General features: G+C 47.1%; 1 protein-coding gene across 1 annotated transcript in view; it reads left to right on the top strand.

The window, feature by feature from the left end:
* Window positions 1–17,948, top strand: part of LOC119384141 (uncharacterized) — a 169,881-nt gene extending 151,933 nt beyond the window's left edge. Inside the window, exon 4 of the mRNA XM_037652434.2 lies at window positions 14,243–17,948. Within this exon, the coding sequence (XP_037508362.1) occupies window positions 14,243–14,375 (133 nt within the window). The 3' untranslated portion in view covers window positions 14,376–17,948. The remainder of the gene's footprint in view (window positions 1–14,242) is intronic.
* Window positions 17,949–18,292: the final 344 nt, after the last annotated feature.

Genomic DNA, 18,292 nt, shown 5'->3' on the forward strand with positions numbered 1-18,292 from the left:
CTCGCTCGGCGATCACCATGCCTGGACAGACCAGCAGAAATGGCTAGTAGCCATCGACCGCCTTCGTGATGCCGCCAAGGCATGGCATGCCTACGAAGGCATCAGGCAACAAACCTGGCCTGAATGGTGTGCCAAATTGACAAGTCTTTTAAAGACGATAGTCTTTCTTGGGGAACTTAAACGCAGAAATTTTGGTCTGTCTTTCTGTCTGTGTCTTTCTGTTTGTCGGCACGTCCCTCGATTCAGCCACTCGGCCAAAGTTGAACCACTTGCCCAAGGGCCAGCCGTCTTGAACTGGTACGGCTGTTCATACTTGTGAACGTTGTCGATCAAAAAGTAAATATCATGCATATCTGAGGTGCAACATCACTAGGTAAGTATTAGGTGGCGTGTTCCTTTAATAGAAAATGCATACATACGTAATTTTAAGGACCCTAGTTTCTTAAGCTGCACTGAAAATTCATAAGAATGGAAGCTTGAGCGAGTTGGTATGCGTTCATCTTTGTTGAAACAGCGCTCACTAGACGACGACGAAGTAAAAGAAGGCACAGGACAGGCGCTGCCTGTCCTGTGCCTTCTTTTACTTCGTCGTCTAGTGAGCGCTGTTTCAACAAAGCTGAAAATGCGACTGCGCTGAAATTTGCCTTCCTCCGTGCCCTTCGCACGAGCTCATTGTTGTGTTTCGGTTTCGGTTCTGTATTGCACTGTACGAATGCCATGGGTTGGTGTTGAAAAACTTTAGTTTTGAGAGGGCCAAGAAGGTGAAAAAAAATATTTAAAAAATGAAAAAGCAGCGTTGTGGGTGGCCTTCAGGCTGCCGGTTGTGGGCGCCGCTCTGGCGTTCCTGTTTTACTCAGGCGACGTGTAAATAAAAGAGTGTGTGGAGAGTACTCGTTGAGTGCGGACGTTTCTCTGCTTCAGCGCTTCGCGCCAAACCGCGTTTTCGGGCTGGCTGGCGTCCCCGCCGGTCGCGTTGGTCACCGCCGGTCTTCGCCTGCTGCTGCGCCGGGACTACCAGCACGCAACACAGCAATCATGTTTCCCGACGTATTGCCAGATGGCGTCCATATCTCACACAGCGCCTCTTCTATCGTCTTTACACGACATTTGCAGCGAAGCACGCAGATACGCGGCCAATTTTTTCGTCCCCTTTCGAATGCATTCAACCCTATCATCTCTGACCCACTATTTACCGCGGATGGGCACTGCGATGCAACCCACGTCGACTGTACAGTTGTGCCCTGCAGCTCTTGCACAGAGAGAATCGCAGAAGGCCACGCGGCAGACACCAACACCGGCTGCGAGCAGGGTTTTCCGCCACAGCGCTCCCATTCCACGATTCTCATTCCCAATCCAGTATCATCACCAGAGACAACGACCACGTTCAAGCAACAACGACCTTACATTTCCCGACCTTACAGGCCCGAGACCAAGACCGCCTCTACGCCACAAATGTCGACGACGCATGCCCTAAGCTCGTCACCATTTTGGCACGTGGAGACGCCGGCTTCTCTAATTGTCAACACGCTACCAGCTCAGAAGACGGAACAACGTGCGTGAAGTCCAGTGCAGTCGTTGGCCGAATGCACAGATGGTCACCTTGCGCTGAGCAAGAACCAAACTGCTGGTACAAGGGACCTGCCAGTACAGCCCACGTGCGCCGATGGACTGACTAATGGATTCCGCAACAAAGTAGCCACATCCATGACTCCGCATTCGACGGTTCGAGTATGTCGCAGACGCGCACCGGAAAGCACTTGCAGCGGCATTCCCATCCCTTTCAGCGACATGTCTCTCTGATTAAGGCCGGAGAGACAAGCATGGCTGCAGACATCCGACATGCCGCTGCGATCTAAGCGTCGCTCTTCTACGACCAAAGTACCTGAAGTTTTGTCGCAGACACAGCATTCACATGTGTGCGGCGCTAAAGTAGGGGACACTGATGACTCAGCAGCGCGGAAGCTTGTCCCGAGGTTGCTTAAAAAGTGCCACATGCTACCGTCGTCCGCTGCCGCCCACCACGTTAGGCCACAGCACGATCGAGGCCGTCATCGACCACTCCGACACAGCCAATGTCGCCCCCCAGAATGTTCGTCAGCTTGGCCAGTCAAGTCGCGACCATCGCAACCACACCAGACGCACAACCGACCTCCGCAACACAGCCAATGCCGACCGCCAGAGGTATCGTTGGCACCTCTTCAGACCAAGTCACTGCGTCGCCAAGACCGGCCGCCACGCAACAGTCAATGCCGCCCTCCGGAGCCGATTTCGCAGCTCGCCTTGCAATGCCGCAGCGTGGCCGAGTGTAAGGAAGCAAGAACGGCACTCGGGCGCTCGCGCGAGCCCGGCTACCGCGAAGGAGAAAAAGAGGAAGTTGAAAGAATAGAACAGCCAGCCCACAGCAAGGGTGCTGTCTCTGTCTCTCATTCCTTACTATATATATATATATATATATATATATATATATATATATATATATATATATATATATATATATATATATATATTCCTATGCTAGATGACCTGATAGGACAAAATCGTAGGATCAAAGTAAATACATGTGCACCAGCGTAAAAATAACAGCACTAAGAATGGGCCACATCACGGTTGTTCCCATGGGAGGTATAAAGATTTCGGTCTTTTATTTGAGCTTGATACATATGGTACATTTCATTTATATTCCTTGGTATGTGTCAAAACCACGATTTGAATATGAGGCACGCCGTAGTGGGGATCGGATTAATTTTGACCACCTGGAGTTCTCTAACATGCGCCTATAGATAAGAACACGGGTGTTCTTGCATTTCGCTCCCATCAAAATGCAGCCACCGTGGCTGCGGGAATCGCACCCGCGTCCTAGGACTTAAAGGCCGAGACAGACGGTACGATTTGCCATGCGATGCGACGTCCGACGCGGCGGTGGGGAAACCGGAATGGTGACCTTTCATAGCATCGGACAGCCACCATTCCGGCTGCCGCACCACCGTGTCGCCCGTCGCATCGCATGGAAAGTCGTACCGTATGTCTCGCGCTTAACAGCGAAACAGCTTAACCACTGAGCTACCACCGCGGGCAAAGCAACATTTCGATGCATGTACACACCAGATTTTCTGTCCGATCGCCTGCTACAAAGCGCAAGGCATCAATAATAATCATGTACGTATTCCGCAGGCAGACTGTCAGGCCATGCTGCCGGTTCGATACTTGCACTCGAGTTTGAGAGTATTCACGTTTTATTTTCTATTTTAGGCTATTGCAACCGCCCCAATGGCTTAGTATGTCATACTGTTGTGTTCCACTCTGCAAATGGAAGTCAAAGAAATCACGATTGTCTTTTTCTTTATTTCCTTTATTGATAAAGAAAAAAAAATCTCACAGGGTCCCTTAAGCATTCATCTAAGACGACTGAAAGGCGAAAGCCATTTTCTGCTTTTTCTTGTAGTCAGTGTATTGAACATTCCCTGCCTCCCTCCGAGATATTTCTGCGCCTAACGTGGTTTTCTTACAGCCTCAAGGATCAGAGGCAGTGCAAGCTTTCTGCACATCAGCGGAGGCATGCACTGCCTTCGTGATTGGCCCATTTTGACCAAGCAAAGATGTAATATGACAACGTAACGTTGTGTGACGTCACGACGATGTCGCGAAATTTTATGATCAGTTACGTCATATGATGACGTTATCACATAATTATTTTTTGTGTCACTTGTGCTGACGCTGCCGATGGTCAATTTTTGTTTGATGAGGCGTCTAAGGCTTTCGCCTTAATACACTATTCAGCTGTCGTTCCATGAAATTCCATCTGCCACTGGTGTTCGGTAGAGGTGGCTTGCAGTAATTAGGCGGGATCATTGGTCTCCTAATACATCTTCAATCTACACTAGAATATGCAGCCGTCGTTTACGACGCGAACATTTCATAGAATATAAGAAGCGGCGGTTTACGAAGGATGCAGTAGCATCACTCTTCGCAGACTGCCCTTCACGTTTGCAGCCCAAGGTAACAACTGAACCAAGCATGGCAAGTATCCCTAAACGTGACCGTGTTGCGTCCAAACAGTCAACGAATGCATGTAGTACCAGTAGCAACGCTGCCTCGCAATCACCGCCGTGTGCATGCAGCGCTGACATTAGGTCCTGAAGCTGAAGAATCGGAGCCCAGGGACGCCACATGTGCTACCGGCGAAACAACCGACAATCATTATTTACAGTGCCACCATAAATGAGTGCACAAGGCTGAGCAGGCTGCCCCATGTGACAAAAGCGTCCAGGTCGACAGCCATTCGGCCTCTATACTTTGCTCACTACCGAAAAGGGCAAATGGAAGAGAAAAGAAAGATACCTGAGGAGCGAGATGCTGAGGCTACAACAATCCGTCGACAAATACAAAGACGAGCTCAAGCAACTGACAACAGGCCGCGCCATTTTTCACACCTTTCACATTGGCTCAAGTTGAGAGTCGCACTATGACTTTATACGTGAACGACAGCGTCTGTTCACACACATCGGTTAGTGTTGCAGGAAGCGCGCGGTATATGTAGCTGTTTTTGTTTGTTTTTCGTACCACCATGATTTAACTGGTTTAAGCTCTGAAATGGTGGAATCACTTGGCATAGTTCCTCATTTTCTGGCACCAGCTGTTGCTTTCTCCCGGTGGCAACAAATGTAATTCTCAAAAGCTTTACGATGGGAACGGGCGATCACGTATATCCCTGGAAGCAGTCTATGACATTTCATGCTAGTATTTAGCGCATAAAATCCAGGCTTCCGTATAAACGGTAGCACGCATCGGGGAACTTTAAGCGCCCGAGCTTTCAGTATTGCCTCTTGGCAAATGCTGCTTTCGGAAATAGACTTTCAGACAGTCAGAAACCGACTCTCAGTCAAGCAAACATAACGGTGACAAAACAATTTTCCGCGCATCACTGGTATGCGATCTCTGGTATCGGGCTAGCAGACGACGCGCGAGCGTCTCGATCAAATAGCCGTGTAAGACACATGCCTTCGGAATGGACTGGTTGCCCAGAGCGACAAGTGCTTCATGATTCCAGTGTACAAGTTTTCATTATACTTTAAACAACGCGAATTCAGCCAAAAACTGAACCACATAACAGCTTCGATTGCAGCCACGGCATTTGTTTCCGCGAGTGACGACGCGACGGCGGGTCTATTACGGTGGCGGTGCACGGCTGCTAAAAGCCGCACTAAAGCCAACGGTCGGTTCCCCATTGCGCTCCGCTCCTTCGCCCAGGCACAGAAAAATAGAGGAGGCGCTGGTGAGGGTCAAGAAGCCAGTTCCGGGTCCGAAAGGCATTCCCACTTTTGGACCTCCTTTAAAAATTCTCAAGCGAATAGGACGCTGGTCCTTCTGCCTGGACGATGGTCGCACGTGGAATGCCTCTCAATTGACGGCAGTTCCCGAAGAAGTCTTGCCACAGCATGCGCTAATTTGGGATGACAACGGACACTCCCAGGACGCACTGTGAATTCCACCGACGCCTGGCAGAACCACACTCTCCTCTCAGCTTCGTCAGCACCCTGCTCCAAATGATGATCGTTATGGTGGTGCTGATAGTGATGGTGATAGTGCTTCCGTGGATGGTGATCGTGCACCCGTTGTTGACACCGAACTGGCTGGTGAGCGACCACCCCTTCGTAGGTCCACGAGAAACCGACGACGACCCACGAGATTTCAGGACTATGTATAATGATGCCTATGCCTTGATGTGAACATTGACTGTTAAGTTTGTAATTGTTTTTGTAAATATGTATATATTTAGGGGAGGATAGATGTGTCGAAGGTCGACACTAGGTGACTTTAGTTGTGTTCATCTGTCATCAAGGGATAGCGCCACCTCTGACTATATATATACGCGGGTACACGCTGGAATAAAGGAGTTCTTCTATGGCATGGGTTGAGTGCGTTCGTTGTCCTCAGTTGCGCCGCGTACCGACACTACAGGTGCCCCTAGGATGAAAAAGTAACGAGTAACGTGACACCACACGTTACCGAAAAATGTTAACGTATGTACGTTACCCGTTACAGTTTCTAAATTGTAACGAGTACGTTACTAAGTGACCAAGAAAACTAACGCGTTACCGGCAATGCCGTTACTTGTAATGCGTTAGCGCCAACACTGCTTGGGATCAATCTCAAGTGCACCCCGTGTTAAAGTTACAGATTGTGGCAGCATGCATGCTGCTGGTCCTTTATTAGGGGCTTTTAGTTTGCCCGTATGCTTTTTAATGTTACCGTGTTACTGGAATACCGGATTGCGTTTACTGTGTTATCGGAACGTATGTCTTAGCAAAGTTTGAGCTTCCCATACGTAAACGTTTATGTACGTATGTAAATGTATACCTTTACGTTTCTGCAAACCACTAAATGATCATAACTGCATTCAAACTGGATGGATGGGACCCGCGAACCGCTGGCACACTTCCGACAACCGCCCCATTTGCTTTGCGTGTGGTTGCCCCAGTCACGTCGCACGCTACTGCAATCGCGTGCAGCCGCCTCGGGTCGCATCAACCCTGACCAGCTCATGAAGCAGCCCTTATTATAACCAAGCGCCGCCTATGTCACCGACGTCCCGCCCCGCACCATCTACCCGCCGTTCACAGTCTCCACGACGTCGCTCACTGTCGCCGATGCGGCCACGTCCGGGCTCACGCGACCAGGAAAACTAGTCATCGCAGTCCACAAGGCAAGGGCTGCGACGCTATCAAACTGCGAAAGCCCTCAGCGAAGCCCCTCGAACGTGATTGACGTGTTTGTGGACAGTGTTCGCGCATCCGCCCTTATCGACACTGGAGCCGCCGTATCCGTTATGGACGCCAAGTTTAGCCGACTACTGCGAAAAGTGACGACGCCACTTTCGGGGCTCTCCCTCCGTACAGCCAGCGCCCAAAGTATTCACCCAACAGCGGTGTGCACAGCTCGCGTCATTATTCAGGATGCTCTGTACGCCGTCGAATTGATCATAATTCCGGCCTGCTCTCACGACATCATCCTAGGATGGGATTTTCTCTCCCGCCACGACGCCGTCATTCATTGCACACCAGCCGAAATAGAGCTCTCACCATTCTCTGAATTGGCGCCAGCAGACAGTCCATCGGTTGCGGGCAAGGTACTTGTCAAAGACGACACCAAGGTGCCTGCAAACTCGTCGACGGCGGTGCCAGTGTACTGCGCCAGTCTCTCCGACACCGTTGCACTTCTCTCGCCATCTGACCGTGTTTGCACGAGGAAAGGCATGCTGGTGCCTATCGCGACCGTGCAAGTCACTCAGGGTAGTACGTCAATTTTTGTTATCAACCCATCTCCATACAGTGTTATGTTGGTCCGAGGGGAATGTCTCGGCAGCGTGGAACCCCTCGAAGACGCACAAGTTATGGACGAACCAGATGAAATGCACTGCCACAGTTCCAGTACGCTCAGCGCTGTTTCGACGTCTGGTCCATCACCCGCTGATGTCTTTGGTTCCTCCATTGCTGACGACCTTACACCGGTCCAGTGTTCCCAGCTTCTGGGCCTGTTGGACGAATTTCGCTCTTCTTTCGATGTCGCTCAAACTTCTCTCGGCCGCACTTCCGCCGTTACGCATCGCATCGACACTGGCGCCCAGCCGCCACTGCGGCAACGTCCATATCGCGTATCTCCCACAGAACGCCGTGTAATCAACGAGCAAGTCGATGACATGCTTCGACGAGATGTTATTCGACCTTCTAACAGCCACTGGGCATCTGTTGTTCTTGTTGCGAAGAAGGACGGTTCTGTGCGGTTCTGTGTGGACTACCGACGACTCAACAAGATCACTCGTAAGGGCGTGTATCCACTACCGCGAATAGACGACGCGATTGACAGCCTGTAAGGAGCAGAATTCTTTTCATCTCTCGATTTGCGCTCAGGGTACTGGCAAGTACCCATGGCTGATGACGCTCGACCGAAGACCGCCTTTGTCACGCCCGATGGCTTGTACGAATTCGTCATGCCGTTTGGGCTGTGTAATGCGCCCGCCGCCTTTGAGCGCATGATGGATACCGTTCTGCGCAACCTGAAATGGCACACATGCTTGTGCTACCTCGACGACGTCGTTGTTTTCGCTTCGGACTTCTCCACGCATCTTCAATGCCTGCAGCATGTTTTGACGCGTTTGAGCGACGCCGGTCTACAACTGAATCTAAAGAAGTGCCGATTTGCAGCACGGCAGCTGACAATACTCGGTTACGTCGTGTCCAAGGACGGTACTCTTCCCGATCCAGCCAAGCTTCGGGCCGTGACCGAGTTCCCCAAACCTACGTCTGTCAAAGAACTGCGCAGTTTCGTAGGACTGTGTTCCTACTTTCGGCGCTTCATTCGAAACTTCGCGACTGTCATATCGCCGCTGACGAAGCTCCTCGGAAGTAACGGGTCCCTCAATTCATGGTCGTCAGAGTGCGACGACGCTTTCGCGAAGCTCCGTCGTCTGTTGACGTCGCCTCCCATACTACGCCACTACGACCCTACGGCCCCTACAGAGGTACACACAGATGCCAGCGGTGTTGGCCTTGGTGCTGTCCTTGCGCAGCGCAAACCAGGGTTCCCTGAATATGTCGTGGCATATGCAAGTCGTACGCTCACCAAAGCCGAGACCAATTACACCGTCACCGAAAAGGAATGCCTAGCGATCATCTGGGCCCTTACGAAGTTCCGACCTTATTTGTATGGTTGCCCATTTGATGTCTTCACTGACCACCATGCACTCTGCTGGTTGTCATCATTGAAGGATCCATCAGGCCGCCTCGCCCGCTGGGCACTTCGCCTTCAGGACTACGATATCCGCGTGCTGTACCGCAACGGACGCCAGCATGCTGACGCCGACGCACTCTCACGCTCCCCCTTGCCTGACGACAATACCCACAGCTCAATGTCTCACAATGCCGTTTCTTCCATCGACGTTCACACTATCGCTACCGAACAGCGCAAGGATCAATGGATCGCTTCACTGCTAGACTTGCTCACTGATCCTTCGGCAACACCATCCACTCGCGCGTTGCGTCGTCAAGCCCACCATTTCGCCATTCGCGACGACCTCCTCCACCGACGCAATTACAACGCCGACGGCCGCCAGTGGCTACTAGTAATACCCCGCAGTCTGCGTTCTGAAATATGCGAATCGTTCCACGCTGATCCGCAGTGTGCGCACTCTGGGGTATCGAAAACATACCACCGCATTCGCCAACGGTACTTTTGGCGAGGCATGTACCGCTACATGCAGAAGTTCGTTCGCTCCTGCATCGATTGTCAGCACCGTAAAACTTCAACGCACCAGTCACCAGCAGGTCTGCAACCTTTACCTTGCCCTGACCGGCCATTTGGGCGCGTTGGCATCGATTTGTATGGGCCACTCCCTCTGACTTCGGCTGGTAACCGCTGGGCCATCGTCGCTGTAGACCACCTTACGCGATACGCCGAAACTGCCGCCCTCCCAGCGGCTACAGCGCCCCGATGTAGCCTCCTTTCAGCTCCGCCGGTTCATGCTGCGCCACGGTCCACCCCAGGAGCTGCTCAGCGATCGAGGCCGTGTCTACCTGTCGGAAGTCGTCGAAGCCATCCTCAAAGAGTGCAACGTTGTTCACCGCAAAACTACTGCTTGCCACCCGCAGACGAATGGGCTCACGGAACGCTTTAACCGCACGCTCGGCGACATGCTCTCGATGTATGTCGCTGCCGATCACACAAATTGGGATTCCATTCTACCTTTCGTCACCTACGCCTACAATACCGCCCCTCAAAGCACCACTGGTTTCTCACCATTTTTCCTATTGTACGGCAGGCACCCATCGCACACAATCGACACAATCCTTCCATACAAGCCGGATCGATCTGAGTGTGCACCTATTTCTGCCACAGCCAGACTTGCTGAGGAGTGTCGCGAGCTTGTCAAGACCTTTACTACGCAGGACCAAGAGCGGCAGAAAAGCATCCGCGGTGAGACCAACACTTCTGCACCCACGTTCCTACCTGGAGCACTCGTATGGCTCTCGGTCCCTACCACTGCAACTGGCCTCTCTTCCAAACTACTGCCCAAATATGAAGGCCTCTACCGTGTCGTCGAACGCACATCCCCGGTCAACTACCTGATTGAACCCATCGACCCATCTTCCGACATGCGCCGTCGAGGGCGCGACATTGTCAGCGTGGAGCGCCTCAAGCCCTACCATGACCCGCTCATAGTGACCAGCTGCTAGGTCGCCAGATGGCTCCCTTTTCGTACCCGGGGTAATTGTAGAGAAGCATTGGAACGTTGTAATGGGCCGTCCTCTCCAGCGCCTTCTAGTGGGTCGCCCTCTTCGCCTCTTCTCGGAGAGCACGCCCCTCGTGCCCGTGCTCGAGAGAGTCTGCGCTCCGTCGTGACTGTTGTGCATTGTCACCATCAGTCCAGCCGTCAATAAACGTCTTTACACTATATTTAATATAGGTACGATTCAATCACCGGCAATGTCGCAATAGAGGTCTTCAGCGTTTACGGTATCTCGGTATACGCAAAGGGTGCAGGAATACTGGGTCACCGAACGATGGTGTCGACATCTTGTGACGCTTCATGCAACCACAATCATGGACACATCTGCTTTCGCCTAGCGTTTTTGTGGCAAAAACGGATTAAAAAGGCAACCCATTCGTAATTATGCCGCTGCAAGGCATTTGCACCAGAAGTAGAATGCACCACGTTCCTACAAGAACAATTTTGTGCTTGCCTGGTACATCTCAGCCCAGCCTGATGGCACCACCTATCCGCCCTCTCATGGGCTTTAGGCCTCTCACGTTTACGGCTTCGGCATTCTAGGTCACTCTAGCTTCGGTAATCCGGATCAAACAGCGGTGTCATAATTGGTGCTCGCACGTCGACTTATTTAAACTCGGCGGCTGGAGTCTCTGAAAAGTGGATATCTCGAAGACCGCATATTGGGCGAACTTGTGGCCAGGAAAGGGGAAGTCAAAGTACAAGCAATATACACTGTACACTGATAACGCCGATCAGAGCATCAGCCGTCGGCAATCTGATCTGCGGTAAGGCGGGTAGGCATTTATACATGTGGCATCCAAGATTCCATCCTTATCAATGATTGCTTTCCACAAGCATTTCTAAATCACTAGGTTTCATCAGAGAATGACTCGCGCTTGCTTTGTCCATGGTTATACTAATAGTAGCATTGCATACAAAGCTTTCATCCGTGCAAACTTGAATACGCATCTTCTATCTGGAACCCCATCAAGAGTACCTAATCCAGGCGTTGGAGGCAATACAAAATTGAGCTGCTCATTCTATAACATCCAAATATGATTCTCGGCTGAGCGTCACTAACACAGTGATGGAAGTGCTGCTCCAATTGCTCCAAACTGCTCCAAAAGAAAAATGCTGCTCCGAAGTGTAATATTTGTTAGTAACTGCTCCGAACCTGCTTTAAAATGGCACTGGGGAACTGAAAACAGTGAACTTTAACCGTGTGACCATCTAGCGAGCCTAAACGAAAACAAAAACAAGCTGTATACTGTCATCTACTATGCAGCTTATACATGGTGTTTCAAAAAATGTGTCCAACCTTCTCAAAAAATCAGGAAAATGCGATATTTGCTCGGGGTTTTCAGAATTGCTTTTTCTGTAGCGGCAGGAATCTTAAGATAGTTAAGGACACCATTTAGGACAGTAATTAAGAAAGTTACATTAATTAACTTTTTAATTAGTGGAGTTAGGTGGTTGTGTCAAATGGGAGAATTGAAGTTCTTCATGCGAGAAACCCATCTGAGCTTTGAGATTTCTAAAAAGCGTCCTCTAGTAATTGTTGTGGCGTAATGAAATTCAACGAAATGCAATGGCTTTCAACAGCGAAAGCCATCGAATTCGGTTGAATTTCATTACTTCGTAATAATTACTAGAGGCCGCTTTTTCGAAATCTCAATGTTGGGATGGGTTTCTGGCACGAAGAACTTCAATTACCCAATTTGACACAGTCACCTAACTCCACTAATTAAAAAGTTAATTAATTTAACTTTCTTAATTACTGTCTGAAGTCGTGTCTCTAGCCATCTTAAGATGCCTAGCGCTACAGAAAAAGTCATTCACTCATTTTGGACGTCTCAGAAGAACATGACAGTTGCGTTCTTCCATGTTTCTGTTTAGGTTTCGCCATTGAATTTGGTTGAATTTCATTACTTCGTAATTATTACTAGATGCCACTTTTTCGAAATCTCAAAGTTGGGTTGGGTTTCTGGCATGAAGAACTTCAAGTCTCCCATTTGACACAACCACCTAACTCCACTAATTAAAAAGTTAATTAATGTAAATTTTTTAATTACAGTCCCAAATAATCTCGTTAACCATCTTAAAATTCCTGCCACTACAGAAAAACCAATTCTGGAGGCAGCAATCAAATATCGCATTTTCCTGATTTTTTGAGCAGGTTGGACACATTTCTTGAAACACCCTGTATACTAGATATGTACTAGTATATTGACAATGCTACATATACTGGCGTTGTCGATATATGTCTGATTTAGTTGTATATTTTTTTTTACCTGACAAGCAGACCATTTTGGTGAAATGTGACTGATTACATTTAGCACCTTATCAGCTGCGACCTCATTTATGCTACAAGAACTGGCATTTTAAGTTTATAGCTCATTTAGCTTATTTTATTTTTGAAATCTTCAATGCTGGCTGTTTTGGCAAAATATGAATAACATAGTGGGCGCTTACTGATTATAAACTGGTGCTTTGGCAATAGTTACATGTGATTAGGGCTATTTTTGTAATTTGGTGCTCAGCTTTATCGCTTTTATATCATTCCTGCCACAAGTACTGGTATTTTAAATATATGTTGTTCATCTTACTTTGTGTTCAATGACCATCCATCGGCTTAATTGCTTGTTTCTTGTAATTTGAAGTGGTTATTCTATGTTAAATGTGTTTAATAAATATTCGTATTTATGAGAAGTCTAAATGATACGTTAATCTCCAGGAGTCGTTTGGGATATTTTGCCATCTGCTCCGAAAATACCAATAGCTGCCTCAAAATAGCATTTTTTCTGCTCCAAAAAGACGTATGGCCAATACAGAGCACCATTTTTTCTGCTTCGGAATCTACTCGAAAAATCGAAATGTCGCTTCCATCACTGTTCTCATCAAAAGTTCGCTTGGTCTAACCCCGCTGGCATACCGTCGTAAGATGGCAAGTTTTTGCCTTTTTCATAAGCTATATTATAATGCCACACGCGCTTAATTTATTTTTATGTGTGATTAGGCTTCAGCCGCAAAAACTGTTGGCACTGCTCGGCGCAAGCGGAGCCGCAATGTTTCGGAAGCTTTGCGATTGTTTAAGATTGTTCTGTTAAGATTATGCGCATGACGCAAGTAGTCGAGTTATTTCGAGAGCTAATGTGAGCACCAGCGATAATGCTGGAATGTTCGATCACTCATGTATAAAAGCCAACTTGTTGCACGGATCAGATTATTCGACGAGTGCCGAGCGTACTCGCCGCTATGGTTGTATTCTGAGTGTTGGTCGCTTGTACACTGAGTGTAGTTGATTTTCTGGGGACAAGCACCTAGTAAAGAGTTTCATCTTTAACAGTCTTACTGCTACCTTCTTCAAACCATGATCGTGTGACAATAATTTATATCAGTTATCTGAGAGCCTAATTCTGCTGCCAATGAGATCATCACAGCGTCTGTGGAATTTCACAGTGTTCAACACATTGCAGCAAAACTTCTTTGCAGACTAGTTGGTTCATACTTGTAAACTCGCCCTTACTGCGCAACCAGCAGGAAAGCGCAGTAAGGGCGAGTTCAACACATTCATGGTTCAATCAACGCTTTCAATAAATGATTTCTGCTGACTGCTGTATCAGATTGGAATGTACTTCAACGTGGCAGTATTGTCATCGAAATAACTTCTGTAACGTTTAGGCACTCATACATACAGCCCCAGTAGTCATATTATATTATACATATCATATTATGCAGCCCCAGTAGTAGGCCCTTTTCTTTTCGAGTTTATCGGCTTTTTCATTTTCATGCATTTACTCTGTTTGCCTGTTTTTGCTGTCTGCATGCATTTGATTTATGTCACATGGTTACCATTTGTGACCACCCCTGCCTTTATGTAATACCCCATGAGGGGTAAATAAATGATGATAATAAATAAAAATAAATTTAATTCGATGCATGGCTTGACCAATAGTATGAGTATGTCTATCCTTGCAGGGACTACTATACGTCTGTGGAGTACTGCTTCTGTGAGTTCTACTACTGGTGCAACGGTGCACGTGGCATGATACCCACGATGCCCCTCCTGCTGCTGCTGTTGCCGCCATTGCTGCTGGCGTGGTACCCATAAAAGACGGCCAGCTCGGTTTGCCACATCCAATATTTGTGCTGAACTGACTGCAGCAAAGAGCTTTGAATCTCACACTGTGCAGCGTAAATGAAAACTCAAGATGGGTGAGCACAAAAAAAAGAAAAAAACCCAGCTCAACAGTGGTTGTCAGTCAAGCTGACACATTTCTGGTATCTACAAGTGCCTTATCCCACTGTGTGTGTCATTTTTGATTGTCTTTCATCTAAACAGGCTGACTGTGCCATTGCATCATTGTACCATTCGGGGGTATACAAAAAGACTTCACTATAGTCGGATACAACTTGAGAAAGCAGGAGAGGCCAAGATGATCAAAGCTCTGCAGTCTCGGTGACTTAAGAAATCGTCATGCACCTGATGATATTCTCCGACGGTAGGGTCACAGACCATCTGACATTAGTCTAGAGCTCATTGTTGCTGATCATGATGAATTTCTTGCAGTGCTCACGAGTAGGATGACGGATGGAAGAAGCAATCTTAATGTAATTCATTGTGGCCGGCTTGTGACATCAGCCTAGAGCTCATTGGTGCAGGATTGTGTGCCTTTGAGATGGAAATGGTGCTGCCTTCTAAGGTTGTACCCGACTATAGTGCATGTGGTGAATGCATCCGAGACAGCCTGAATGAGCGTTCATAATTTGTCTCAATGTGGTGCATTGTCATTGGCATCCTGTGGGAAAATGTTATTTCGTCGTTGCCTTGTTTGCGTGGCTGCTATGAAAGTTGGTGCTAATGCTGTGAATTTGGTTTCATACCTGGATGTAACATGCAAGCAATTTTTCGGACCAATTTTTTTGCCAAAATACTTCAGGTTAGAGTAAATACTCGGCTTATGTGTTTGCCGGGCGTGTGCACTGCCAAGCTCAGGAATGAAGGAGCCAGTTCTACAATTGCTTACCTGGCGGTTTTATTGTCGTGGTCAGAGAGGAAGCTTTACCGTTTGTAGAATCTGAAAGGACGTTATTGTGCGGAAAACAAAGAATTTAAAAGCTTACAATTTAATAACTGTGCACTGAAATTAGAGATCTGTGAAATGGGACACTAAAGTGAAACAATGAATCGGCTTATATTGATAAATTGTGCTCTGAGGACTCTAATGTCGTTAATTTTGCCATCATATGTTTATTAATAGAGGAGACAATCATGGTCAAAGATTCATTTCAAAATTTTGCGCCAAAATCTCTGCACTTAATATCTTAGATTTCAAAGTGTAATTTTCATATTTTGGTGACATTGGCTCAATGAAGTTTCCTGAAACTTGGTATCTTAGGTCTATAGCCCCTCATAGGAAAATGTACTTAATTTTTACCGACTAAGAACTGCATGTGACAGTAGACGCCGTTAAAATTTATGATGTCACGGCGTTTGGTGCGGAAAATTGACTGTGGCGTCGCTATCCACATTTTCTTTTCGTGAATTTTCTCGGTTACCAAGTGTCTTCTCGCGGTAAGAGTGGAGTTTTCGGTCTAAAAAGACAGGGCGTGCAAACACGGACACAAGAAAAAAGTCAGGACACCACAAACGCCGACTAACAACTGAAGAGATGCACTACGGCAGAAAAGAAAGAAGGCACGAAAACTTATCTGCGCATGCCCATGCAACAGGCGAACCTATCAATCCGGCACGCGTGGGAGTCTACATGGAAGATAACTGTTAAGGCATTTGATTTCATCTTTATGCAAGTTAATCGACGGTTGGCTCATGCATGCGCTACCACTGTTCTCGATATGCCATGCTTCAATCATCAGGCGCATTTCTTCATTTCTCTGCCGGTACAATACTGCCCATTCATCGCCCATTGTCTTTCCTACAAGAAGCGGACCGATATTTGTTTCATAAAACACACCAACAAATTCACTGATTGCCGTGCAAGTGTGGTGTATAAGATCCCTTTCAGCTGCGGCCGCTTCTACGTAGGGCAGACGGGCCGATGCATTAACCAGAGATTGTTGGAACATAAGAGATCGCTAACAGGAGGCTCACCTTCTAGTCTATCTTTACATTGTCGAGATTGTAAGTGCACGCCAAAATTCGATAAATGGGCAGTGTTGTACCGGCAGAGAAATGAAGAAGCGCGACTGATGATTGAAGCATGGCATATCGAGAACAGTGGTAGCGCATGCGTGAGCCAACCGTCGATTAACTTGCATAAAGATGAAATCAAATAGGTTCGCCTGTTGCATGGGCATACGCAGATAAGTTTTCATGCCTTCTTTTCCGCTGTTGTGCGTCTCTTCAGTTGTTAGTCGGCGTTTGTGGTGTCCTGACTTCTTTCTTGTGCTCGTGTTTACACGCCCTGTCTTTTTAGAATGAATACTTACCAACTAGCTCAGCTCTCTGTTATTCTGGGTTTTCGGTATTGTGAAATTGTAATTTACTAGTACGTGAAAAATCGTTTTTCGCTTTAGTGTCCTTTTAAGGCACCTAAGTAGACAAATTGGATCTATGCATTTTTGAATGCCTTGTTGGTAGTGTTCCAGGAAATCACTATTTGAACAATCCGTACATCTCTGAATTGATGTTTATTACGCTGAAATCAAGATGGGTGTTTCACAGGGATCAATTTTAGGGCTTTGTTTATAATTTATATGTTTCATGTATGTGTCTTTTCAGTCATATACAGATTATAGAAGCATATTCTTCAAAGCTACAACCTAATCGAAGCCATGCAGCTGTCCTTCTACATATGAATACTTTCAAAACATTGTAGACAATATGATTTTTGCTCCTCAAATAAAAATACTGTTTTCAGTGTGTTCTTTCTGAAGGTTAGTAAGGGTGGAATGTGAAAAAATTCATGGGGTGTGCTTTTAGATAGTAGATATGATCAGGTAAACAGATGCACAAATTTCCATACAGCTAAGTAGCACTGCTTGTAAGTTCTGCTGTGGCTGAATGTTTCCTTGTGCTGCACATTTTTTTACTCTCGTTTAACCTATTTTATTTTACTCATTTCAGCTGTGGTACTGCATTAAAAATACTATCACACATTGATGATGTTATATTATAAAAAAAGTCCTACGTGCATTTGAGGCTTATAGTGGTCATACGCAAGGTTCCGGAACAAAACCATTGTTGGTGAAATAGAAGATGTTAAAGGCACGGCTGCATTGCAATACCTATATTGGTGTATTGTAATGGCCCCGCCTTCTAAGGTTCCGTGGTTCTCGTCAACACTGTGTACGAGCACCAAAAATAAGAAGCATTCATCGAAGAGAACTGATTAGAGGACCTTCACTCTAAATCTTGTACGTGACTGCGCTGACAAAGTTCTAGAGGAACTGAAGAAATCGTGAAAACTGCTTCACAATATTAAATTCAAACGAAGCCATGATATAAATTTTCACGTATACTGGAACAAGGTAGACTATACCCATGTGGGTGGAATTCTTGTATGCATCTTTTTAATTGAGACATTTTGGATTGACACTTTATCTTGTTTGATTTGTGCGCTGTCTATAGTCTGCGTGCCACATTTTATTGAGAACCTTCGACAGGGTTCTGCTTTTTTTTTCTGTACATGTTTAAACAGAAGTAAATTCATTCTTTTAAGACTGTCTCGCTCATAAATTAGTTGTACATTTCAGTGATGTGCACTTTAGTTGGATTTAGGTGCGGTTAGAAAATTGCGGCATGATTTTTTGTTGCCAGGTTGCCTCAATTAAAAAAGTTGTCATATTTCCAATTAATTTTGGAAGATATACCAGAGTCCAGTAATTTTACTGGTCATGAAGCTTTGCCGTAACTTTATGGAGGAGCTTTGTGCGCGGGACGGTGCTGCGTCCAGTCAAAGAGAGGCTAAGCAATATGAAGGAGAGCAGATGGGCAGAGGTGTTCCGATATTTGTATAGGAAGAGCGTAGACACAAAGTGGAAAAAAAGAACTGGGAGGCTCACCAG

This window comes from Rhipicephalus sanguineus, chromosome 2, assembly GCF_013339695.2.
Source record: "Rhipicephalus sanguineus isolate Rsan-2018 chromosome 2, BIME_Rsan_1.4, whole genome shotgun sequence".
Taxonomy (NCBI): domain Eukaryota; kingdom Metazoa; phylum Arthropoda; class Arachnida; order Ixodida; family Ixodidae; genus Rhipicephalus; species Rhipicephalus sanguineus.